This window comes from Onychomys torridus, chromosome 23 (assembly GCF_903995425.1).
Source record: "Onychomys torridus chromosome 23, mOncTor1.1, whole genome shotgun sequence".
Taxonomy (NCBI): Eukaryota; Metazoa; Chordata; class Mammalia; order Rodentia; family Cricetidae; genus Onychomys; species Onychomys torridus.
Genome location: NC_050465.1, coordinates 55393216 through 55420755, shown reverse-complemented (window position 1 = coordinate 55420755; position 27540 = coordinate 55393216). Strand labels below are relative to the sequence as shown.

Below are 27540 nucleotides of genomic sequence, written 5' to 3'. Positions count from 1 at the left end.
ATTTCCGGAATACCACACTAGTAACTTTTTATTGCTGAGTTGTCAGGATTAATTGTTAGTAATCACTTCATCCCCTAAATTCTAAGAAGCCAGACAACTATTTACCATAGTGTAGAACTCTATTCTTCAAGGTCATTCTGTTCTCTCTTTTGAAAATGACATCTAATGGGGCAAAGTTTTAACTATCTGGTCAGCCGGTTTCAATGAAAAAGCCTAGCTATGAAGGGTAAGTAATTTTTATTGTACATAATTGTAATGTCCTGTAGTTGTTATAAAGATTTTTTTTAGTGGTATTTTTGAAGAACCAATCTTCTCATAGGGAGAAAGAATTTTGTTTGCATGCTTTTGGAAAGTTACTTTATATTGCTGGAATATACACGTGGTCACAGTATGTGAGACCATATAAAAGAATGTTTCTTTTTACTGCAAAGTTGCAGATACATAAATTGACTTGGGCACACACTCTTTTATTTTTGTGCCTTTAAAGTATTACTTGAAAATACCAAAAGCATTTAAAATTTAAAATAAGTTTTCATAAATACTTTCCTCAGATGATTTTTTTTTTCCAGAGCTTTAAGGAAATTACGATTATTCTTTTAAGTTGTAAGGAGTGAGAGAGTGCTCCTACTAAACAAAATAAATCTGTTGGAGAAGAAAGTAATTTAAAGCAAGAAGCGGAAGTTAATTTAGTTCCTGGAAACTTTGTATCCGCGCAAACTATCCAGTTACTGCGGACCCTTCCTAATTATCATAATCTTATTTATGGGCATGACATTAAGTTTACATGAAGCAGAAAGATGAAAACGAGACAAACTTAAGTTAGGAGGAGAAAGCAGCTAAGGTCTAAAGAGCAGCAGCTTGCTAATCAGCTGTATGTTTTAGGGGTAGACTGTTAATAGAGGGCCTACCTTTGATGATACTCAGAAGTGACAGGGAAGCAAAGTAGGTGTCTAGGAGTAGAGTCGGCTCGTGTCTCTAAGGCTGCCACTCATTTCCCGTTGGACGTTCACAGCTGCCTTCTGCTCCTCACTGTTTTCTGGACTTCTTAGGTTCTGCTGTTCTGTTTGTTTGTTTGTTTGTTAATAAAGATCTAAAGGAGAAGAAGTTTTGAGAATTTGTGTGTGTGTGTGTGTGTGTGTGTGTGTGTGTGTGTGTACATTTTTGTGGATGCTTTCTGTTAAAGGTAGAGTAAATGTGTGGTTCTGGCAGTTCATCTCTACCAGGGGAAAGGTACTAAATTGTGTTAACTGCACAGGGAGTATGGAATTTATACCTTAGGGATTTGAGGCAAATGTTTTAAAGTTCTAACTGGGCAGCCTTTTTTTTTTTTTTTTTTCATGTATTTGCTATACATAGTAGGGAGTTTCATAATGACATTTCATACAGTATCTAGCATCCTTCAGCTGTCTTTCCATGTTCTAGTTTCCTGTTGCTGTGAGCACCATAGTCAAAAGCCCTTTAGGGAGGAAATGGTTTGTGTCTACTTAACCTCAGGGTCACTGACCGTGGTTGAGGACAGGGCAGGAACTCAGGCAGAAGTTCTGGAGGAATGCTGCTTCCTGGCTCACTTGCGCTCTGGCTCATGCTAACTTTATACAGCTCAGGCTTGTCTATCTGCCTTGTGAGCTGGGCTGTCACTCCTGGTGAGCTGGGCTCTCCTACATAATCATCAGTCAAGACAATTTCCCACAGGCCAATCAGGGCAGTTCTTGGGCTGAGGTCCCCTCTTTCAGGTAACTCAAGGCTGTGTCAAGTTGACAATAAAAACTGAGACAATCCTTCCCCATTTCTCCTTCCCACCTCCCAATAGTCCTCTCCATTCCCCTGGGCAGTTTAGCTTCCACTTTGATGTCATATTACACATACATGATTAGATATATAATCTAAATATAAATCTAGGGTCCACATGAGAGAAAATGTGATACTTGAGACTATTTCCTCTAGTATGATTATCACCAGTTGTATCCATTTTCCTGTATGTGACAAAGTTCCATCATTATGGCTGAATAAAATTTCATTGTACATATGTACCTCTTATTTACCCATTTCTATGTTGACAGATACATAGGTTGATTCCATAACTTAGCTAATTTGAATAGCACTACAACAAACATTAATATGTTAAGTATCTCTGAAATATGTTGACTTCCAGTTCTTGGGTAAATACCTAGGAGGGGTCAAACTAGGTTACATGGCTTTTTAGTTACTGTTTAGTTACTGTGCTGTAAGGAGACACCATGGCCAAGGCAAGATTTAATTTGGTTCTTGCTTACAGTTTCAGAGGCTTAGTCTATGACTACCATGGTGGGGTAAGGTGGGCGGACATGGCAGCAGATATACAGGCATGGCATTGAAGTAGTAGCTGAGAGGTTACATCTTATTCAGAAGTTGGAGACAGACAGACAGACAGACACACACACACACACATACACACACACACACACAGACAGAGACAGAGAGACAGACAAACAGACAGACTGATTGACTGGGTTTGGCATGGGCTTTTAAACTTAGAAGCCCACCCCTGGTGTCACACCGGATCTAAAAGGTCATACCTTCTAATCCTTTCCAAAACAGTTGTAGCAGCCAGGGACCAAACATTCCAGTATATGATCCCATAGGGGCTTCTCATTCAAACCACCACAATGACTAATCTTGAATTTTTCCCTTTGTCTTGCTTTTGCCTTTATTTGTGTGAGTGAGTGGATGGGCAAATGTGTGGAGGTAAGAGGACAACTTTCAGGAGTTTATTCTCTTCTACCATATTGGTTCCTGGTGTTAAACCCATGTTAAGGGTTGGTGGCAGACACTTTTTGCCACTGAGTTGACTCAGGCTCACTTTGTATTTGAGGATGATAACTGATTTCCGTTATTGGACTTATGTTCCCAACAGCAGTATAGAAGGGTTCCCCTCTCTACATCGTTACCAACAGTTTTTCTTGTTTCCAAACTCGGATGGGGTGGAATCTCTCAATGTTTTAATTTGAATTAAACACTGATGCTTAGTGATTTTTGAACATTTTTTCGTATTTATTGGTCACTTGTGCTTCATTTTTTGAGAGTTCTCTGCTCATGTTTTTAGCTCATTTATTGATTGGATTCTTTGATTTCCTTTTTTAAAAATTTGTATATTTTTATTTTATATGTGTAAGTGTTTTGCCTGTATGGATATCTGTGCATACAGGCCAGAAGAGGGTATTGAATTCCTCGGAACTGAGTTACAGATGGCTGTGAGCCACCATGTGGGTTCTGGGAATTGAACCTGGGTCCTTTGGAAGATGAGCCAGTACTCTTAACTGCCATGCCATCTATCTTTCTAGCCCCAGGTTGTTTGATTCTTCGTAGTTTTTTTATATGTTGTAGATATTAATCCTCTGTCAGAAGTTAGCAAAGATTTTATTCCCTTTGGTATGCTATGTCTTCATTTGATTCTTTGCAGAAGCTGTTAGTTTTATGCAATCCTATTTGTCAGTTCCTGGAATTAGTTCCCAAGTGACAAGTCTTTTTTATAAACTGCCTTTTCCTGTTTCATGAGGTGTTTTCCCTATTTTCTTTCCTATAAGAGGTTCTATACCTTTGATCTATTTTGAATTGAATTTTATACAGGGTGAGAGAGAGGGTATTTAGTTTAATTCTCTTACACGTGGACATCTGTTTTTCCAAGCATCACTCATTGAAGGACTGTCATTTCTGTGTATTTTGCTGTCTGTCACAGGTCAGGTGTCTGCAGCTATATGGTGGGTTCTTGGGCTGTTGATCCATGTGTCTGCTTTTGTGTCAACACTAGGGTGTGTGTGTGTGTGTGTGTGTGTGTGTTGTGTGTTTGATTTTGGGTGCAGTACCATGCTTAGTTACTGTGTACTAGTACTAAGCTGTCTTGCTAGTACCTGCTGTAGTTACTGTGTACTAGTACTACACTGTGTCTTGCTAGTACCTGCTATAGTTACTTTTTACTAGTACTACACTGTGTCTTGCTAGTGCCTGCTGTAGCTACTGTGTACTAGTACTAAACTGTCTTGCTAGTACCTGCCTTAGCTACTGTGTACTAGTACTACACTGTGTCTTGCTAGTACCTGCTTTAGTCACTGTGTACTAGTATTACACTGTGTCTTGCTAGTGCCTGCTTTAGTTACTTTGTACTAGTACTACACTGAGTCTTGCTAGTACATGCTCTTTTTACTCTTGTTCTGTGCCTCCAGCACTGTCCTTTTGCTCAGGATTGTTTGGCTCTCCTTCGTCTTTGCTGGTTCCAGATGAATTTTAGGATTCTTTCTTCTATTACTTTTAATGCAAGATTTGTTTTCGTGTATATGTGTGCATGTGTGGGGGTGGGTGTTGTTGTTGTATGTGAGTGCCTGTTCTGAAGAGGCCAGAAGAAGGCATTGAATTACACCTACCTGGAGCTGTAGGCAGTTGTGAACTTCCTGATATGGGTGCTGGGAACCAAACTTATGTTCTCCGCAAGAGCAGCAGGCACTCTTAACAAATGACCTGCTCCAGCCCCTCCTTTCTTTTCTTTTTTATTTCAATGAAGATTGTCATTAAAATTTTGGTGGGGATTGCATTGAGTCTGTGGATCACTTTTGGTAGTATAACCATTTCCAAAATGTTCAATATTTTAATCAGTTGAAATGTATTTAATACTTTCTTTTAGGCTATTAAAATTTAGTCATTTGGTTAATTTAGAACATTTGAATATATGCTGCACATGGATTTTAAAAAAAAGACACTTAAAGCTACCATCTGAAGATGTTCTGTATTTGAGAAGTAACCCTAAATATGGAAATAGAAAAGTAAATTGTAGGGGCTGAAGATGTAGATCAGTTGGGCAAGTGCTTGCCTAGTATGCAGGGCTTGGATTCTGAGCATTCCAGAAAAACAAGTGTGGTGGCTCTAGTGGCTGTTTACCCAGAATTCCCTATGGATGTAGGGGCAGAGAGGATCAGAAGTTCAAGATTATCCTTGGCTGAATAGGGAGTTCAAGGCTAGTCTGTGTTACATAGGACTGTGCCTCAAAAAAAAAGTTTTTAAAACAAAAAATTTAGGGCCAGACGTGTTGGTGCAAACCTTTAACCCCAGCATTTGGGAGGCAGAGGCAAGTAGATCTCTGAGTTCAAGGCCAGCCTGGTTTACATAATGAGTCAGGACAGCTGGGACTACATAGACTTAATATAAAAAAAAAAAGAAAAATGCAAAGTAGAAAATCATGAATCCAAGGCAAATGTTATAGCTCAAGATGTGGTGGGGGGTGGGGGAAGGGGCTTAAATAATTTTTGCACTCTTAACCCAGTAGAGGTACAGAAAAGTAAGTGGTCTGAGTTACACTTGGATAGGAGTGAGAGACTCTGGTATGTGGTTGCACAGTAGGATGAGTATAATAATGGTATGATAATGGCACTGTATATTTACATTTCAGAAAGCTAGAAGATTTTGAATGGATTCATGTTGGAGTTAAAAAGTAAACAAAGTGTATTGGGCCTGGGGTTGGGAGATTGCAGTCTTCCTTAAAGAGGGAATTGAATACAACATGTTTATAGTGTTACTTGCGTGCAAATTTTATTTACCCAGCATTTTCAAGTAGACTACATCTCTTATTTTGTCTTTCTTTTTGCCATGAACTCATCTTTTTTCTTCTTTTTACCTTGCTCTAAAAGAGCTGGTTTTGTTTGTTTGCCGTGACTAATAATTGTAAGAGTTTTACAAACTTCATCCCACTGTATAAATACTATTCCTTTTCCTAAAGCTTTACGTTGCTTTTAAGAGGGTGTGGTATCTTTTATAGCTAGAGAGTTTTTACAAAGGCTTTGAGGGTTGACCAATACTTTGATTAAGAAGGTAATCAAGTATGGCAGATGGATGCCAGATCCTTCCACCGACATTGAATAAGGATTGCATGCGGTAATGAGACCACATTGTTATGCAGTTTGGAGGTTGTGTTTCTTGGAGGAGGAATAGAAAGGAGGGTTGGGGGTGTTAGAAGGTGATAGAGGGCATTCTTAGAGAGATGATGCAAGCCTAATTCTCAGCCTTCTCTCCTTTGCCAAGGCTCTATTCTGCTAACAGTTAGCAACAGAGGGCATCTTATTGACCAAACCATGACATCTGCCTTCAGTCCACTCACCTTTATTAATTAGGATTTAGTTCGATAGCGATACATAAGACACAGGAAGCTCAGAATTGGAAGGAGACTTAATTTTCATGTCATTTAATAATTGAGCGTATCTTAATAACTTGAAGGGAGAGTGAATATTGTCTGCTAGTCCTTTACTTCATCTTAGTTCTCTTATTCTCAACTCTTGTTCATCTCCTTTGAAATCAGGCCCTGATGCTACAATACAGTGACTGCCATTCTTATTTTCCCTCTCTTCTCCTGCCCTCCCCCTGTCAGTGAGCCGCTGGTGAAAAGTTACTATATGAATCTCTAGATTGCTGGTCTAGGAAGAAGAGACAGAAGGCAAACTCTCCAGCTAGTGGAAAGAAATGGAAGGATTAGTATGGACTTGATAGAAGCTGCATTTCCTACTGTTCAGTTAATTGTAATGGGTAGTGGTTTTAGTGTCAAAGCAGAGGATAAAAATTAAATGCTAATTTGGTATATTGCATGACTATTCTCAATCCCTTTTCTGGCATTTTAAACAGAGCAACTGCTTCTGCCATGAAGATACCTTTGGTGCAAATAAAGTGAATATAAACTAAATTAGTGACTCAGGGTAAATAGGTAACTGCCAATAAAGCAGTACTTTTTGGCAGTTTTAACATTGGTTTCATTGACTAGCTTGTTGGCTGTAAACAAGCTTTGTTTATTTTAATGCTCAGAAATTATTTTCATGAATGTTCAAAACGATGTTTTTACAAATGGAATGATGACTTGAATTTTAGGATAGTATCTAGCTAGAGGTCTTCATTTTGTATTTTGAACTGAATTTTCAATATGGATTGCTAGTAATATTCAAGTACAGACAAAATGACTTGGCAGCTCAGGACTTTAGAGACACAATATTTCTTGGCTCATGAGCAGCAGTCAGGGTGTAAGGAGAAAGATTTGCTTGACTTGAAGAAGACAGAATCTTAAAAACAGAGTCTCATTTCATTCATGATATATTTTTAATGTCCTTTAATTTTTTCATTATTCTACCAGGGCGATATACCTTCCGTTGAATACCTCTTGCAAAATGGAAACGACCCAAATGTTAAAGACCATGCTGGATGGACACCATTGGTAGTTTTCCTTTGTATATCTTTGAAGTGTTGTGGATCTCTTTGTTTTTCATTCTTTTTATGTTTATGGTTCTAGTTTATGGTTTTGTGGTTGTTCATATATCATGCTCTGCCACCTATACTCTTTAATCTGAAGAATTTATGTTTTGACCAAGTATAAAAAGAAAGTTATTTTTCATCTGGCTGTTTCAGTTGTGACAGGAAAATAATTGGCTACCTTTGGAGTACTTTTAGATATAGGAGTGCAGTTTCCCTGCACTGGTGGGAGTCAGCTCATGTGTGGCGGTGGCTGCTGCAGTGGACATCAGGCTGCATTGTGCAGCATTGCATGCCCCTGGAACCAGATAGATTTTGGTTTCATGGAACAGAGCAGTTGGAAGGATGGCATGCAATGACCAGGGAGTACTTAGATCTTGCCTCAGACTTTATCCATTTGCAAATTGAGGCAGTAGCGTAGAAGGCTTTATCGTAAACATTTTAAAAGTCTGTTCATTATTACTATCACCAATTGCAATGTGAGGAATAGTCTGCAAAGAGCGAATGGAAAACACACTTCAGACCAATTTCAACATGGGCTAATGAGGACAGTAAGTGAGGGAGAGGGGTTCCTTTACCTTGTAAACTTCTAGAATTTCAGTACAGAAACGAGACTCCTTAGGCCAGGTGCAAAAAAATGGCTTGAAGGTATAATATATAAATATGTAATATTTATGTGTGTTAAAATAAATATGTAGTATATATAAAGTGACTTCTTGACAAATTCTTAAACCAAGAGGGCTCAATCTGGATCAGTTCACTGTGCTCCACAGGCTAGCCAGCCAGCACCGGTTAGGAGGGATGGCTGTCTCGGTCTGGAACTCTCCTGCTCCTTCCTTTGTGTCCAGTACCATCACTTTGGTCTGTTCAGAAAGCACATTGACGAGCCGCTGCCCCTTGTTATTTCTGTTGTCACTGACACCAGATACCCAGCAGTGTCTGTCAGCAAAGAGGACATGTCTTGTAAATTATCCGAGGATGTCACTTTGCTGGGTGGTTACGTTGGTGTACAGTTTGATATATGGATCGAAGCACTGAATTCTCCTCAGCCTTGGAGAATTCCAGATCTGTATGTGATCTGCTTGTCCCACATGAGGAGTTTTTTCTAATGTTGTAAAATTATGGTAGAAAAATTTAGCAGCTGTAGTTACTTTAAAGCACATTTTTTTTGTTTTTTTTTTGTTTTTTGTTTTTTTACAAAAAGAAAAGTATGTGATCCACTTGTCCTTTCCTATGAAGTACGCAGATTTTCATCACTGTGTATTTGACCAGGAAAATTACCATTAGTGGCTGTGACTGTCAACAGCCTAAGGTTTGATAGTAGTTATGTAAGAATAAGTTTACTGACTTGATGTTCTCATTCATTTTTCTAAAGTGTATATATTAATACACTTTTTCCTTCCATCCTATTCCCACTTCTCTCCTTTAAAACTTACTTTTGACTAGCATGAAGCCTGCAGTCATGGGCACCTGAAGATAGTAGAATTGCTCCTCCAGCATAATGCTTTGGTCAATACCACAGGCTATCAGAATGACTCTCCACTCCACGATGCGGCCAAGAATGGGCACGTGGACATAGTCAAGATGTTACTAGCCTATGGCGCCTCCAGGAATGCTGTGTAAGTAGTTCCCTACAATTTTCTAAATGGATTTATGTTCCTGAATGAAGGTATGTACTGAAGCAATAACTATTCATGTTGGCATTTTGGTCTCTTGTCTTCCACAGTTAAAGTTAGATGTGAGGATCTGCATACATGTCAAGCTCATCACTCATGCTCTCTTCCTCAACACTCACGCATTGAAGGGGATTATTCTCCTCAGAAACAATAGAAAATCCATTTAGAAACCTGGGTTTCATAGACAGATACACCTAGTGCTTCATATTCTGTGGATTGAATCATACTTACAAAATACTAGATATTTAATTTTTTTATACTTAATAAAACTTAGATATTTAATTTTTTGTGGTACTTAATATTTTAGACTCATTTTAAATATTCTGTTAGCCCTTTCTACATATTAGTTCCATGAAAGTTAAAGTGTATAAGAATTCAGATATTGGGCAAGTGCAGTTGAATTACCGCCCGGATTTTTCACATTATTCAAATGAGGCTCTGAGCAAATTGTTCTGCAGTGTCAGGGCACAGAGGAGCGTTAGCAAATGCTGGTGGCTTCATCTTAAAACTGCTATTGTCAAGAGCATTGCAAGCCAATGCCCTATGCAGATTTTTATATCTGTAATCTGTAACTTGGCTGCTGTCTCCCTATATGTTATTTTCCTCTTCAGTTAATTAGGTAGTTGAAATGAAAATGTAAGAGTTGCTTCTCTGAGCTCTCCCTGCCTTTGTAGGCTTCAGAAGAGCCCAGCAGAAGCCTCACCCTCAGTAGAAAGATATGTAAGAACCACAGCATGCGCATCCTCTGACGTGTAGTTTTTAGTAGGTAGCCATTTAACACCATTGAAAAACAAATTACTAATGAAGACAATAACATACCCTGGTGCTTCGAACTCCAGTAAGCATGTCAGCCTTCTTTATTTCCCATCACGACTTGTAAGGTGTTTGGGTCAAATTCTAGGGAAAGTATGTGTGTGTGTGTGTAGATGCAGGACTTTGTGTTTATTTTTCTGTGTGTGTGTATTTGTATATAGGAATCTCATAGAGGTAACATATAATGATGTGAAGACCTTACTGAGAGGGGCCTCCTGTGGGTGGAGTAAGCCATTTGATGAAGCAAATGGTTGCTTGGGTCAGATGAAACCGAGTTGTTGCCATGCTCGGGTTCTTAAATCAGCCGTGACTACTTTAATGAATGGAGCACTGGTCATGGTGTTAGGGAATCCAGCTTTTATTTGTGACTCTATTATGGACTTTATAGCCGCAGGCAGGTTAATTTCGGTGCTTCGGTGTCCTCACCTATAAAACATGGGCGCTGCCTGCTGCTTTCCTATTTCTTCAGAGCATAGTGACGATTAATGAGCCAAAACACAGAGCCTGTCTTGTGGTTTGTACACCATGATTCTTCACTGTGCTGAGAGGACTCGTTAATATCCTAGGAGTGAGCGTGAGGCAGGGAATGAGTCTGCCTTCACAGGTGCTTTCTCAGAGGTCAGGCGCCAGTTTTGTCATAAGTGGCCTGACCTAGCAACCCTTTTCCCACTAAAGGAAATGTTTATGTCAGTGTCTGGTATGCAGGAGCCAGTAGCCATCTCTGTCTATTAAACATTCGGAAACCACTTCTGAAACAGAATCTTTAAAGGTGCTTAATTTTTGCCAACTTAAATAGCCACAGGTGTCCAGTGACTCCTGGGTTGGTCAAGTGGTTGGTACAGGTAGGACAGTTGGGGAGATGGCTGGATTTGGCAGCAGAAGTAGAGACTGATGTTGGATAAAGGATAGTAGGGTAGGTTTATCCTTGAATTGTGCTGTCACCTTTCAAGTGTGTGGAGTGTGTTGTGAGGCAGGCATGTTCTCTCTCCTTTCCAAATGCAGAACCAGTGCTTGGTCTGCTGATAAGAGCTTTTCCTTGGATGGCCACTGCATTCTCAAGTCGAAAAATACATGGACCAACGGACCTATTAGTTGTCTTCCTGCCCTAGTGAATTTAAAAGAATGAATCCTCTAAAGCAAAGACAACTATTTTATACCACTAAAAAACATGTTGCTCTTTTGAAAGACTGTGCTTTTGCCTGCTCACAGCAAGCAAAGTGATGTGAACAATTAAGTCTTTGTGATTTCGGTTTTATAGTTGTTCATAAAGGATTCCATTCATCAACTCTTGACACTCTGTCATGCCCTGTAGGTTTAGTTTAGTAAAAAACGCCTGGCTTATGTTTTTGCATGTTGGGTGATCTGCACGTTCAGCCATAAATTTTCGTTTCTTCATCTGTCCTTTTTCCTGTTGCTATAGCTGATTCAGGGCACAGCTGAAGGTAGGGGGTCTACCTTGTCACTTCTGTATGGGAAAGGACATTAAACATTTTTATTGTTGTCTGAACACTGCCCTTAATAAGTGCAGCTCATCTCCATAGTCAGTCTTGATAAGGAAGAATCCTGGCTAAGAAAAGGGTTTTCAGTTCCTGTCTCATACTCTTTTTTGTTTAGATGGGACCGTATAGGAAATTGAACATTTCTTCTTATTTTCATTAAAAAAGCATGCTTTGATATAGTTTCTCTTATTAATCATGCAAACTATTATGAAACTTGTGTGAAATGTTTTATCAAATAGGGGAAACTATGGTATGATTAGCACTCCAGTCATAACCTATCATGTTTTCTTATTTTTAGTCTTTATCTGTCTCCCAACAGTGCAAATCCTGTAGTATTAGCAGTCACTGAGCTTGTACTCTCTGCTAGGCACTGTCTTAAGGACTTTGAATGTATTAATTCATCTTGTCTTTGTATTAGTCTTAGAAAATGAGTTCTATCAGCACCATTTTACAGGTGGAAAACAGACACTAGAGGCTGAAGTAATTTGTGTAAAGACACACAGTGATCCTAGAGCCAAAACTTAAATTTGCAGAGTTACTCTGTAACCTGGCTCCTGGATGTATACACTACCTCTGTAACCCTGCTTCTGGATGTACACACTACCTCTGTAACCCTGCTCCTGGATGTACACACTACCTCTGTAACCCTGCTCCTGGATGTATAAACTACATCTGTAACCCTGCTCCTGGATATACACACTACCTCTGTAACCCTGCTCCTGGACGTATACACTACATCTGTAACCCTGCTCCTGGATATACACACTACCTCTGTAACCCTGCTCCTGGATGTATACACTACCTCTGTAACCCTGTTCCTGGATGTACACACTACCTCTGTAACCCTGCTCCTGGATGTATACACTACATCTGTAACCCTGCTCCTGGATGTATACACTACCTCTGTAACCCTGCTCCTGGATGTATACACTACCTCTGTAACCCTGCTCCTGGATGTACACACTACCTCTGTAACCCTGCTCCTGGATGTATACACTACATCTGTAACCCTGCTCCTGATGTACACACTACATCTGTAACCCTGCTCCTGGATGTGCACACTACCTCCGTAACCCTCCTCCTGGATGTACACACTACATCTGTAACCCTGCTCCTGGATGTATACACTACATCTGTAACCCTGCTCCTGGATGTATACACTACATCTGTAACCCTGCTCCTGGATGTGCACACTACCTCCGTAACCCTCCTCCTGGATGTACACACTACATCTGTAACCCTGCTCCTGGATGTATACACTACATCTGTAACCCTGCTCCTGGATGTGCACACTACCTCTGTAACCCTTCTCCTGGATGTACACACTACATCTGTAACCCTGCTCCTGGATGTACACACTACACCTGTAACCCAGCACCCAGCTATCATGCACTACCTCTGTTTCTAGTGGCCTCTCCTTCTCTGGTCTTTCAGCTTTCACCCTAAATATCTGACTCTGGGTTCTTATTTAATACAGCTAATTAGGATCACACTACAAGTATTTGCTTTCTGTGGTTTGTGGAGAAGGAAAAGTTCTGTGCACCCTCTTCTTCTAGATACTTGATGTGAGCGTTAAGGCTTATGCATCATGCCAGAAAATAGAGAACATGTGTTTATATTTAGAAAACACAAATCTCCTTGTCCTTTTCAATAAAATAATAAATTATGTCTATTTTGAGTTAATATGTTGTAATCTTACAAAAACTTCCTTATATGTTGATGGAGAATAAGTAATTTACCTCTGTTCTAATTAACAGTCACAGTGTTAGTGACTAACATATGCAATAGTGTGTTACTTTTCCTTCAGATATCCATTTTACACAAAGGGAATAAATAATGTGAATTTTAAATTAATTTTCCACACTGTACCTCTAACCCATGTTAATCCATTCAGATATCATGGAAAGAAAGCACATTTTGTATGTGCCCTTAAGAGTGGAATGCACCTCATCTTTGCTTGCTGTGGTTAAGTTTCTCCTTGTAAACCTGTATCTGTTTCCGTCTTTCTATAGTTGACGACAAAACACAAAAAAAACAAAATGCAGTGCTGTAGGCCACGTCTTCTGTGAAGCAGGACTTGGTTTAATCTTTCCAGAACCTGTGGTATCTGTCACATGTCAGTCTCTCATTTCTCTGTAATAAATCCCCTATAAAAATCCTGCTAGAAAGTCAGTGAAGACATTCTTCAGAATGTATTTGATTGCTGTATTTGATTGCTCCAGACCGTTTATTTATGTGGAAGTCCGCCATGGTCACTCTGGTGATATGTTGTGAAGGACTTTCATTTAGCACCTTTTCATGTTGTCATAGGGATTTTTGCTTCTGCTCATGTAAATAGCTATGCTGATGTCATCAGTTAGTGTGTATTAAGTTCACTTGACTAAGGTTTTTCTCTGAAGTCTGAAATCTGCTTGTCCTTGTATGTATGCTATGTGTGTGTTTTTTAATAAAAACATGTACTATGACTTTGTTTATTCATTTTTGCAGTGCGTTTAAGAATTAGTCTTGGTTCTTCAGATCAGGCTTCTATTTTGTGGTTGTCATTTATAGCAGCATATGCATATGAGAAGGCAGTAAGTAGAATTTAATAAAGTATGCAGTTGGGAAGTCACCAGGAGAGTGGATGCGATCCCTTAGAAATGCTCTGACGTTACTTGCTCTAACTATAAACAGTGGCCAGGGAAAGGTACATGGTGTGGACCTGGGCATAAAGGGGCCCTGAGAATGCAGCCTCCTCCCTGTTCATTCGGCGCTGCTGAGAGAAGACAGAGCAACTGAGCCTGGTGCTCATGAAGAACTGTCATGAGAGATTTGCTGTGGCTCATTTCTTATCTTAATCCACTAGCTCTTTCCCAAGATGCCATTCTAATAGCTTTCCCTAAGGTCATTGGCTCAGACAGGCTTAGATCCTATGTGTGTGACTTCTGCGACTCATCAAAGTTGACACTTCCCTTCTTCCCTTGACGTTTCATTCTTTTTCCTTTAAGATGTTTTTCTCCCACTCAATTAAATTTATAAAATTGAAATAGTACCTTGTTAATAATTTTGTTTCCCATTTAACACACTGTATTTTCACTTTTATTTTCAGTGCTTGGGATCAAATCTAGATTATTGTGCATGTTTGACAAGTAATGAACCACTGAGCTATATACCCAGCCCTCATGAACTTTAATAGAATATATTTTATACACACACACACACACACACACACACACACACACACACACACAGAAGTATCTGTAAAAATCATATGAGATTACAAAAGATAATTTCATTTTGAAAGCTTAATACCACAATGTAGTATATTAAAATATATTTTAAAATATTCTCAAATTGTAAAGAAGAGGAATGGTTGACCAAGTATTGTAGCTTTAACAAATTATTTACAATGGACTTGTTAAGCATGGGCTGTATTGACTGTTCCTGAGTATACAAGGCAAATGTGACCTGAATAGGTCATTGGAACTTGTTGCTCTGTTTTATAGTCTATGAAATGATGGAGTTGTACTTTGATCTCTGAAATCTCTTCTAGTAAATTATACTGTGATTTGTAAAGATGTATGCATTCAGAAGTCTACATCAGGCTGTTCTCTGAACCACACTAGTTTGCATTACAATGGCCATGATTTATTTAGACTAGATTGAATTCACACACACATGCATCCCTCTTCCCCCCCAATGTATCCACTGATACACATATATAAAAGTCCACTATCCATTACTTTATTGTTCATTCTGTGATACAGTTTTCCTTATAGTGGCTCCTGGTGGCTTTCCTATGGCTGCATCTAAATTGGTATTTGTTTATAGATAGACAGTAGCACCTGTAATAGCTCTGGTAAATGATTGGTATTTGCACATGAAAGAATCTCACCCATGGTGATTAATGACTAGGAAATATTAGGAAATGAAAATATGTATACAAAGAATACAGAAGTGTGAAAAATTCACATGTAAGTTACATTCTGTTAAAGATACTTCCTATAATTATTGGTATCAAAATGCATATTTCCATTTAGAAATTTAATTTTTTTAATTTAAAACATTTGTAGAGAATATATTTGGTCATATTATTTCCCCTCCCTCAATCCCTCCCAGAGTTCACCTGTCTGTCTCTCCACTCACTCAGGTTTTGCTTCATTGCTTCATTACTTCTTTGTATTTGTTGTTGTTGTTCCTGTTTTGTTGATTTCGGCCCTGGGTTTAATTAGTCTTTGTTCTCCCCTCTTAGGTGTTAATTTCCTGTTGTTCTAGAGCTTTCAGGTGTGCCGATGAGTTTCTAGTCTAAGATCTCTTGGTGTTTTTGATATAGCACTTAGTGCTATGAACTTGCCTCTTGGAACAGCCTTTGCGTCCTGTTGGTTTGGCTGTGCTGTGTTTTCATTTTTATCATTATTAAAAGTTTCATAATTATTAAATTATAACTTTCATCATTGTTAAAAGTTTTAAATTTCCCTCTTGGTTTTGTCTTGACCCTTTATTTTGAGTTGCTCAGCTTCTAAGAGTCTGTACTTTTTTGTGGTTTCTAGTATTGATAGTCAGTGTTAACCTGTGGTGGTCAGACAGGGTGCCTAGTGATAGTTCAACTTTTTTTTTGTCTATTAAGGTTGGCTTTGTGTCATAATCTGTGGTCAGTTTTGGAGAAAGTTCCATGGGCTGCTGAGAAAGAAGTCTATTCTTTAGTGTTTGGGTAGAATGTTCTGTAAATGTCTGCTATGTCCATTTGATTTATGATGTCACTTCTCTGCAGCATTAGTTTTGTCTGTCTATTGTCCTGAGTGACAATATATGACCTGTAATGACAAGAGTGGGTTTTCAAGTCTCCCAGTGTCACTGCGTTAGGGTCACACCTCTAAAAGAGACCATAAGGATGGATGCTTTGACTTCTTCCTTTTCTATTTGTGTTTTCTTGCTGTCTTCCATTTTCCAGAAAACTAGGTCCACCCAAGTCCATTATATAGTGGATGGAGATGGGCTGGGAGGAGTCTCCCAGTCCTGGCTAAATGTGGTGGCTCTGGAGTTCCTGATAGGACATGATTCTGAGCCTTTGGGTCTCTCATGTTCCACAGGTTGGTGGCGAGTCTCAATGCAGTAGAGATGAGAGTAGAAGGAAAGGCTGAAAGGGGCCCCAGGAAAGTACGTGGGGAACCTGGGTCTTTGTTAAGAGGCCCAGCCTCAGGGGGATGGAGGTGTCTGCCAGGAGGAGGGGCTCCTGTCGATAGGCTGCAGGGAGACTAAGGGTAAATAAACCTGGAGAGACCTTAATGGAGGACAGGAAGGGGGATAAAGATTGCTCACCTGAGCCCCAACCTGGTGTGGAGACTGGGAGTCTCTGTGGGTCCGCAGCATCACAGAGGAATGGAGATGGGGTAGAAGGAAAGGGTAAAGGGGCTGCTGGGAAGAGCTAAGGGGACCCTGGGTTCTCAGTAGGAGGCTGAATCCCTAGGGAATGGAGGTTCCTTTACTTCTTTATTGAATTCAGTAGCCTTTGATAGTAGATCTTTATGACTAAGTGAGCTCTAAGTCACTTTAGTTACAATTGTGTATTATTAAGGAAAAATAGTTCTAGAAGTACGTCTGTTTGTTAAGAATGAAGTTATACATTTTATTTACTTAAACACATCTGTACTTCTTTTACCAGTAACATATTTGGTGTACGGCCTGTGGATTATACAGACAATGAAAATATAAGATCATTATTGCTGCTACCAGAGAAGAATGAATCATTCTCAACTAGCCAGTGCTCAGTTGTAAGTATGGATTTAGCTTTGGGACATTTATATCTTTTATTGAACTTGGTTATGAAAGGAACATAATAGAAAAACTTCCAGTTAGCAAATAGCCTTTATTCACCAATTATTGAGCCCTTCCAGAGTACTGACTACTATGGATTCAAAGGCACAATCAGAATACATGTACCAAGAAATATTTATTGAACCCTGTGCATTTTAGGCAGCATTCATACAACAATGAATCTGACTAAAGCAACTCTTACTTCAAGGAATTTGCTTGCCAGTAAGAGGTAGAGAAAAAAATGGTCTGTGAATATGCAAATTGATAAATGCAATCCTTTCAGAAGTGGGTACACAATTGCTTTCAGGGTGGTTTTGTATTGTGTAGCTAGGTGGAGGTGCTAGGCTCCCGCAGGACACTGCCTTTTAAGAACCAGTTTGAACTAAAACTTGAATTATGATGGGGAGCAGCCAGGTGGCCACAGGAAGACATTGTATAGCAGAGACCCTCAAGTAGATGAAATGGGCATGCTTGGAGGTTACAGAGGTAGTAAACACTGGATAGAGAGAGACTGAGATTAGAAACCATTGAAAGGTTTCAGAGCGAGCACAGGGGAGACAGGAGTTGGATTTTGTCTGAGCGTTTGTTCTTTTGATTTACAAAAGGGAATCTGTGGAGTGTGTGCAGGAGTGGAAGAAATAATAGCACTTAGGATTGTGACAGGCAAGTGCCAACATGATGTGAACTCAGTGAATAGCACTGGAGGTCTGTGAGAAAGAAAGAGTGTGTTTTTCCCAGCAGTACTTTTTCTTGGCCTTTCTGTGACAGGAGGGGAAGGAGTACACTTAGTGTCACTGGAGCCTTTTGCTGGCCTTGGAAAGGGGCCCTTCGTCCTCTGCCAATTTTACACCCATTGATGGAGCTGTTAAGTAGGAGTTGGATATATGAACCTGTGAATTAATAAAAGGTACAAGTTAGAGACACAGTGGACAAAAAGGCCCATTCTTTGGGAACCCATAGCCAAGTGGAAGATAAAAACATAAAGACGTTTGTTATAAATTGTAATATATAATAAAAGCAATGAAGTGTGCAAAAGCTATAACATGTGCAGAGTCACGGAAGCTCACTTCCAGAAGGTGACAGAAGGTGTCTCAGGGAAAGAGGGCTGATGGGTGCTGCTGTGGAGAGTGACAGAAAACTTGTAATCAGGAGCATTTGACTTCTAAAGATTATCCCACTGGCAGCTGTGACTGCATTGAGAACCATGTTTTCCCCTTTACCTGCCATCCTTGATTTAGTGGCTCGGGTGTTACATGTGTATCCTTGTGTCTGTAGGTTGGTTGCTCAATTCCAGATGTGACAGGGCCCAGCTGGAAGAAGACATGAAAGCAGCTTCTTGAAGTCCTCACTGAGGCCTTTCTTACATTTTATTGCTTAGAACGGGCTACATACTGTATTTGGTATTGAGGGATAGAGATGGGGCAGATCTCGTAGGGGGGCTACCAGAGCAAAATCTGGAATTTTTTTTTTTTTTTTTTTTTTTTTTTTAGCGTAGAAGATGGGAAGAATGGGTTTTGTGTGGAAAGCCAGCACAACAGAGGGAAGGAGGCACAAAAAGTTCTTGGAATTGTAAAGAACTACAGGGTTAGTGTGCAAGGAGCATGAGGAAGGTTCAAGTAGTTTTCGAGTGAAAGCTAGATTGGGGTCGGCCTATGAAAGGCCTACCTTCCCTATAGGGATGTGTTTAGTAGATTTAATAGGGCATCAGCAATGTGTGTATACCTGGAGCACGGTGGTCTGCAGGATAGCTTGGAGTCAGAAGAAACTCAGCTTGAGTGGAGGCTGCTGTGGTGAAGTCTAGGATTCCTGGGGTCTGACATTATGGGTGAGGGCAGTGAGCTGAGGATGGAGAGGAAGAGACAGACTCGAGGAACTCACTGGATTTTTGTATTTGTTCAAATGATGCCAGGTTTGCAATACTACGACCAACTTCCTTATTGTCTTAATGATTGATGTGTGCTTGAGGAAGCTCATGAGTGATAAATAAATCTGTGTCAGTGGAGGTAGTAGGTCATGTGCAGTTGTTAAGAGGTAACTTACATCTGGGATGTGATACCTCTAACCGATACCAGGCTCCACTCACTCAGGCCAGGCTGCTTTGCTGGCTCGTGTCGGGCTGAGATGAAGCCGTGACTGTTCTGCAGAGCCCTTCTTGTCCAGAAAGGGCAGTACAGTAGTGACTGATGCCATGCTTAGTTACAGATTGAGCCAGAGATAGTTATAATTTGGTGAGGTCGTAGGTGCTATCATGGGTAGTTACCTTTATACCCTGAGAACCCTTTATCTTTTGTTTTAGACTGCAGTCTGATAAATGTGTTCCAAATGATAGTTTGGGAAATGAGAAGGACCTAGAAGTCAGCACTTTAATTTCTTTCTTTTAAGAATGGGAAAACTGAGACCTAGAAAGGTCATGATTTGCCCAGGATTATTAACCAGACATTAAACATTTTTTTAATGGACCAGTTAGAACTCAGATTTCTTACGTCTTAGGTCAGCTCTCATTCAGTTCCACCATACTTTATAAATTGGTACTTGTTTTACTCATTTATACTTGAACTCCCTGCCAGAACATAGTACATTTAAGTTGTCATCATAGATTATGTTAAATGTGTCAGAAATACAGAGACCTTTATGGTATTCTTTTTTTTTAAACTTAAAGATATTTAAGTGATTTTTTTTATATAATTTAATTTAATTTTACATATCGGCCATGGGTTCCCCTGTCCTCCTCACTCCCGCCCCCACCTTCCTCCAAGCCCACCTCCCATTCCCATCTCCCAGGCAAAGACTCCCCTGGGGATTCAGCTCAACCTGGTAGATTCAGTCCAGGCAGGTCCCGTCCCCTCCTTCCAGGCTGAGCAAAGTGTCCCTGTGTAAGCCACAGTTTCCAAACAGTCAGCTCATGCACTAAGGACAGGTCCCAGTCCCACTGCCTGGGTGCCTCCCAAACACTTCAAGCTATTCAACTGTCTCACTTATTCAGAGGGTCTGATCCAGTTGGGGGCTCCTCAGCTTTTGGTTCATAATTCATGTGTTTCCATTAGTTTGGCTATTTGTCCCTGTGCTTTTTCCAATATTGGTCTCAACAATTCTTGCTCATACAATCCCTCCTCTTTCTCGCCAATTGGACTCCGGGAGCTCCACCTGGGGCCTGGCCGATGATCTCTGGATCCACTTCCCCTTTATGGTATTCTTAGAGTCTGATTATGGTAATCACTTTCAGAAAAGGATTTTTATTTTGAAATCTAAGAAACATACACTTTCTGTATGCCATGTGGCACTGACTTTTTTTGCTGTTTCTTTTTGTTGTTTTTGAGACAGGCCTTCATTATGTAGCCTAGGATAGCCTGGAACTTGCAACTTACCTGCTTCTGCCTGGAAGGGTAATAGGCAACACCATGGCCTGTCTTACTTATTCTTAGTGATTTGTGGCTAAGGAAGCTAATGTATGATAAACAAGTCTGTTTAAGTGGAGATGGTTGATACGTACAGTCATTAAGAGCTAAGGTGTAGGATGTGATGCCCCTAGCTACCACCAGACTCCCTTCACTCAATCCTGCTGTCTAGCTAGGTCTGTAGTCTATCATGTATGTTCCCATTCAGGTCCTAAGCTTTAGCTATTTTCTTTGCTAAGAACGGATTTGAGAAGCCAGGGCCCCTCTGTCCTACTTCTTACACCCTTCAGACCTGGCTGAAACTAGAACCTTGTATTTGCTGAGTAAGCAGTCCACCCTTGAACTACATCCCCAGCTCTGGACTATTTATTAAAAATAGCAGTCTCCCACTGATGCACCTCACTCCCTCATTCCCTTTTACCATACAATTAAGAAATGATACCATGCTCTTCCACTGGTTGATTTTTCTCTTCCCCCATTAGAATTAAACTGTGTGAGGGCAGGGACTGGTTCACTGCAACAGGTCTTTGCATGGAGAATAGTGTGGCAAGTACTGTGTGCTCAGTTACAGGTGTGTTGACTGTGAGCAAACTTTCAAGCTGGTCCCCACATTATGTACACTTGCTTGGTAGGTCTAGAATATTTATATTTATATTTATATTGCAAGCTGTTCTGAGGAGTAATAAGCAGACGGTAGAGGTAGTAAGTCATTGCAGCTTAATTCAGAACTATGTTATGAGTAAAACTTGGTGGCTCTGCTTTGAGGCTGAGAAGCAACCTCTGGTGTTAACCAAAGCTTCCTGCTATGTTCATATAGAGACTTCTTTGCCCATGGTCCCTTAGGCCAGAATGCTTATCTTTTCTAGTCTTTCCTGATTCTTTTTTTAAAAAATATATTTATTTATTAAAATTTTTTTCATTTTACATACCAACCCCAGTTCCCCCTCCCTCCCCTTCTCCTGCCTCCTCATCTCTCTCCCACTCTATCCCCATCCACTCGTCAGAGTGGGTAAGGCCTCCCATGGTAGTCAACAAAGTCTGGCATACCAAGTTGAAGGAAAGCCTAGCCCTTCCCCATTGTATCAAGGCTGAGCAAGGTATCCCACCACAGGGAATGGGTTCCAAAAAGTCAGTTCATGCACCTGGGATAAGTCCTGGTCCTGCTGCCAGGGACCCATAAACAGATCAAGCCACACAACTGTCACCCACATTCAGCGGGCTTAGTTCAGTCCCATGTAGGTTCCCGATCTGTCAGTCCAGAGTCAGTGAGCTCCAACTAGCACCGGTCAGCTATCTCTGGGTTTCCCCATCATGATCTTGATCCCCTCTCCTCCTCCTCCTCCTCCTCCTCCTCCTCCTCCTCCTCCTCCTTCTTCTTTTTTTGAATGCTGTTTATTGAAGGGGGAGGAGGTCTTAAATACAGGCTTATATGGGAGAACCCTGGAGGGCAGAAGTTTGCTTCTGATGTTTTTATTTTGGAGCTGAGGATCGTACCCCGGGCCTTGCGCTTGCTAGGCAATCGCTGCTCTACCATTAAGCTAAATCTAAATCCCCACCCCCTGCTCCTGGTGTTTTACAATCTTGCATCTAAGCTATTAATGCCCAATATGCTGGATACACAGACAAGGAGCTTCCCTTAAGCATTCAGGAAGGTGTAATCCCCCAGGGAATTAGCATAGGGAGGATATCAAGGTCAAGGTCTCTAAGCAAGACAACAGTTACCCAAAACGGGGGCCAGGGACCTACAGGTCCCCACCTTTTACTAAAAAAAATGAGCTTCTAACTTAGGTTGCATGGACGTCAGCAGGTCACCTTACCCTGGAAACACCTGTCCAGGCCACACAGGTGCTCTGTCTTAGGTTGGTGAGTGCCCCCCAGGAATTACCCATCTCTGAATACCCATTATCATACAGGCTCAATTGTGTGAGAGCTGCAGAGTTAACTATTGCCAAAGATCTCTAAGTGGCGCTGGGCTTGCAATCTGTGTGTTCAACACAGAAAAGACCAACAGAAGTCTTAACCCACCCATAGCTGGTAGGCTAAAGGCAGCTGAGCCATTCCCTTCCTTAATGAGCCTTAGTGCAAATTGGAGTCCTTGTAAGATGGTATCCCAAGAGCAAATGGAACTTGAGTATGTAAGTTTATAACATTCAAAGCCAATTGAAATGTATATAACTATTGATTTAAATTTGTCATGTCCAATAGAATGAAAGATTAACTAACTGTGGTAGCTACTTTTGCTGCCAGGGTCTCCACTGTGCTAGCTGTAGTAACCAGTTATGAAATGGCAATCCCAGAAACAGTAGTAGCGGTGGTCATCACTGTTATAACAGCAACAACAGCAGCAGTGATGTCAAAATCTCTTCTGGAGCGTGTGGGTATCCATTGGCATGGGCACAACTCCAGGAACACAAACTGCCAAGGCCCCTTATTCTTAATCCCAGTACGATTTAAGCTGGCAGCTCTGCAAGAGAGCAACTAAGAACCATAAAGGAAAAACAGGCAGCTCACAAGGAGTAGAACTAATGGTCTCATAATGGCTACATTCAGACTCACAAATTTTAAGGAATCTTCAAAGGGGGCTAAATGAATTTCAGGAGGCCAAAAAAATGTTGCACAGAGCCACTCCTGAGAAGTAGGTACTGCTCCAGCATGAATAGGGTTGTGAGAATGAAAATGCTTAGCTGGCGTGCTACTGTTACTAAATGTAGGTAAGTGATCTTCAGTGTGATCCTTAATCTCCTAGGTGTCTGGGTGACACGTTCTCAAACATACTTGAAAAGGCAGTTACCTCTTTTTCTCTTCCTTCACTCTTGTTCCCCTCTCTATGCCCCTTCTTTGCCCCTTCTCTCCCATCCCCTCAATAAACCTCCCACGTGGGCCCTGTTGTATGGTGTGACTCCTTCCCTGCTAGTTTAAAAATACATTTGGTGCTGAGATTTAGATTCAGTCTGAGACATGCTGGGACCCTGCACCTGGCCCACCAATGACAGCCCTACTTTCTTCCCACCTAACGAATTGCTGGGTCTCTCCATCCAACACTGATGATTGTTTTTGTGAGCTCCAGGGAGTCGACTTAGATCCACCTCAAACAGCTTGATGGTTCCACAGAGCCTGGACAGTGAAGTGTCCAGCTAGCTACCTCACGACATGGCCAGCAGCCCAGATTTCTCAGGTCCCCCAAAGATGATTGATGTCCCCCAGACCATCAGGAAGCATTCTTGAGAACACAGCACCCTCATCCCTGCCTCACCTGCTACCCCTTTCCAACTCCTCACCTTTTTATAATAAACAGAAGGAAGGAATGTTGGCATTTAGGCATCTGTGCTGGCCTGCCCTTGGGGTCCTGTCAGGATATATCCTCAGCTGCAGCCACTAAGAGCACCCCCTGGGCATTCACTATGTTTCCTTATAAAAGGGGGCCTTGTACACCTTCTGTCTCTTTCTCTTCCTTCAATCTCATCTCCAGGTACCAGTCTCTATTCCCTTCCCTGCCCCTTCTCTCCCCTCCTCTCAATAAACCTCCCACGAAAAGAAAAAAAAAGAAGAAAAAAGAGAAAAGAAAAAAGAAAAAGCAGTTACCATACATTACCTTCTGGAGAATCCAACCTCATGGCTGCAGTTCCTAGGCTTATGTTAATGCTTGCCAAAGCTGGCCCTATTGGGCTTTCAATCCCCATTGGTATCGGAAGGGGAGAGGTTTTCACAAAGGCCCTATAGATTTTTGCCATGTTGGGCTTCCGCTGCAGCCACAGGGTGCTCTCAGCGCTCAGAAACCCTATGAGGAATTTCATTGTTCTTAATAGTGTAATGTTTCATTGAGGGTTGCTCAGTAATTGAGTAATACCAGATCTTATTATAAGCAACAGTCATCCTAGGGTCCTCCATGCCATATATATAGCCTTATGGTTCTGTGGGTTGCAGTCTGACTGTTCTTTGTTTTCTATCTAGAATCCACTTGTGAGTGAGTACATACCATGTTTGTCCTTCTGGGTTTGGGTTACCTCACTCAGGATGATTTTTTTCTAGTTCCATCCATTTGCCTGCAAATTTCATGCTGTCATTGTTTTTCTCTGCTGAGTAGTACTCCATTGGGTATATGTACCACATTTTCTTAATCTATTCTTCAGTTCATGGGCATCTAGGTTGTTTCCAGGTTCTGGCTATTACAAATAGTGCTGCTGTGAACATAGCTGAGCATGTATCTTTGTGGTATGGTTGAGCATTCCTTGGCTATATGCCCAAGTCTTGAAGTAGTTCGATTCCCAATTTTCTGAGAAACTGCCATACTGACTTTCACAGTGGTTGTACAAGTTTGCATTCCCATCAACAGTGGAGGGAGTGTTCCCTTTGCTCCGCATCCTCTCCAACATTGACTGTCATTAGTGTTTTTAATCATAGCCATTCTGACAGGTGTAAGGTGGTATCTCAGAGTCGTTTTGGTTTGCATTTCTCTAATGATTAAGGATGTTGAACATTTCTTTAAATATCTTTCAGCCATTTGTGATTCTTATTTTGTGAATTCCCTGTTTAGCTCTTTGGCACATTTTGTAATTGGATTGTTCGGTATTTTGATGTCTAATTTCTTGTTCTCTATATACTATGGAGATCAATCCTCTGTCCGATGTGGAGTTGGTGAATATCTTTTCCCATTCTGTAGGCTGTCTTTTTGTCTTATTGACCGTATCTTTTCTTTCCTGATTCTTTAAAAGTTTTTATTGTATTTGCTTATGTTTATGTGTGAATGTGTGTGTTCATAGATGGGTACATACCGTATGTACATGTAGAGGCCAGAGTCAACAGGAATTACTCTTTCCTTCTACCACGTGGGTCCGGGGGATCAAATTCAGGTTGTCAGGCCTGGCTGCAAGCCCCTCCTTCCCCAAAGCCATCTTCTTGACACTGTTTTTAGATGCTTTAACCCAACTAGTTTGAGAAATTTATTAATAGTAACAATTTTATCTAAGAAAAATACCATGTTGAATTTACGTTTTGAGTTTATTTAATGCCAAGAAACATAATCTCTCTCTATAAAGTAAAGTTATTATGTTTGGGTTTTTTTTAAGCATCATGACTTTGAGATCCCCTTACTTGAAATACACCCACAGCCCCTATGATGTACAGTCCCAAGTGGACATGTGACTCTGGCAGCCGTTTGTTTTATTATAGCATTCCTTAACAAGAAGAAGCTAGTACCAGTTTTTCTATTCTATGCAAATTGAAAAAAGATAGGAGAATGCTTGACCCACTTTGGTACTTCCCTTGCTTGGCACTAATAGTAGTATCTGCTATATTTAGAATTGATATATTTTCACTCCTACTTTATACCGAGAACTAATTTAGCTAGAGTGGAGTCATGTAAATCAAGAGGCAATGTGTTCTCTGCAGAGCTATTTTGATGGCACTTATTGAATGGAGAAGAATTTCTGACAATTGATTTTTAATATCATTGTAATTGAACAATTTAAAAAAATATACTGAACTGGTTTTGTGTTATAGAGAATCCATACTGTTTGGACTTGGCTATGTTTTCTTACAGAAACTAGTAAGGCATTTATATGAAAATGTGATAATATCTGTGTGTCTAGTCAAACCTTTGTTATCAGAAGCATAAGGGAGTAAGTTTAACTGGCTAAACTTAATTGCCAAGCATAGTCATTGAAAAACTTACTGTGGTATTTTTGTGTACTTACTCATTGACTTTAGTGTGAATGAACTGAGTTCAGCTGTTTGTAGATTTACCCCATAGCTGAGCTGCCATGTGTCTAGGGATGAACTCGCACTGTTATGCATGGGAGGTTCGTGTTGAGACCCTAGCCTCCTCTTACCTGGTTGCCGAACTGCAGTGGCGCCTGTGCCTTTGCTGTTCCTGCATGTTCTGCAGAGCACTTGAAAGCCCGCCTTTCCACTGCATTCGAAGGCCCTACGCCTTGTGGTGCATGTGGTGACTTGGCCTTAGTCCAGTAGTGCTGGATTTGCATGTTCCTCTCTGGATCACCTCCTCTTTCACAGGCACCTTTTGTCTGATTCTAGTCCTGTTTGTTCTGTCTTTTACATGCTCCACCTGTTCTTGAATTATCTCTTCTCATCTCTCATACTGTTCACTGGTGCTTTTTGTCTCCTCTAAGTGCTGGGGGTAGATGTTAAGCTGAAAACACTAGTCTCTGTAGCTCAGCCTGTCTTTCTTATGAGGAACTCCCTCTGGTTTGTGGATCTGCTTTCCCCACTCTCCATCGCTTGTCCATGTTCATCTTCTTGTTTCAGCATCAAAATTCGTTTTCTTCAGAATCAGTGCTGAATTTTCAAAATCATCCTAGCTTAAACTGAGTGGACCAAGTGTGGTTTAACTCTTTGGAAGAGGGATATGAAATTGGTCATTTTTAATGGCTGTTTTAGGTTATTTGGGCCAGAATGAAATTACAAAACCCTACAGGAATCCAGTTCATCATCAGGGGAAGAAGCTTGCCCGTGTGGAGAGAGCTGTTCCAACGGACAGTGACTTGGGAGGAAAATAATTAGAACGATAGTTATTCAAATGGATTGAGTATTAGAGTTATGGGTACTGATTCAGTAGGAATTACTATGGATTATTAGCTGGAGTAAAGCAATTCATAAAAATAAATCCCCTTTCTAGTGGGTGTGTGCCTTCTCTCTGTGTTCCTTGTGTGTTTTTACCATGGTGTGTGCCTTCTCTCTGGGTTCCTTCTGTGTTTTTACCCTGGTTCCTCTCCATTTTTCACTAACAGGTGACAGCTGGACAGCGAAGGAATGGGCCGTTGGTGCTCATAGGCAGTGGACTTTCTTCACAACAGCAGAAAATGCTCAGCAAACTTGAGGCACTTCTTAAAGCTAAAAAATGTGCCGAGTTTGACAGTACAGGTGAGACGTTTGATCTCCCTTCCTTCCTTCCTTCCTTTCTTCCTTCCTTCCTTCCTTTCTTCCTTCCTTCCTTCCTTCCTTTCTTTCTTTCTTTTTTTGTATAAAATAAATTGAAGTTAGTCTCTTTGAAGAACAACTTTTGATTACATATGTTTTGAGCATTGGGTTATGGTTATATATTTTGTATCTTGTAATCTTAAATGTTTCTATACTTTATAATTTTAATATACT

General features: G+C 40.6%; 1 protein-coding gene across 5 annotated transcripts in view; it reads left to right on the top strand.

The window, feature by feature from the left end:
* Bard1 (BRCA1 associated RING domain 1) overlaps positions 1-27540 on the top strand; it is a 72237-nt gene that overhangs the window by 24809 nt on the left and 19888 nt on the right. For 2 of the 5 annotated variants that reach the window (XM_036173480.1, XM_036173479.1), the window contains 4 exons: positions 7139-7219; positions 8701-8873; positions 16884-16992; positions 27177-27309. The exons of 1 other annotated variant lie outside the window; for it this stretch is intronic. In XM_036173480.1, the coding sequence (XP_036029373.1) occupies positions 7139-7219; positions 8701-8873; positions 16884-16992; positions 27177-27309 (496 nt within the window). The remainder of the gene's footprint in view (positions 1-7138; positions 7220-8700; positions 8874-16883; positions 16993-27176; positions 27310-27540) is intronic. 2 more of the 5 variants (XM_036173482.1, XM_036173481.1) reach the window with 1 other exon arrangement.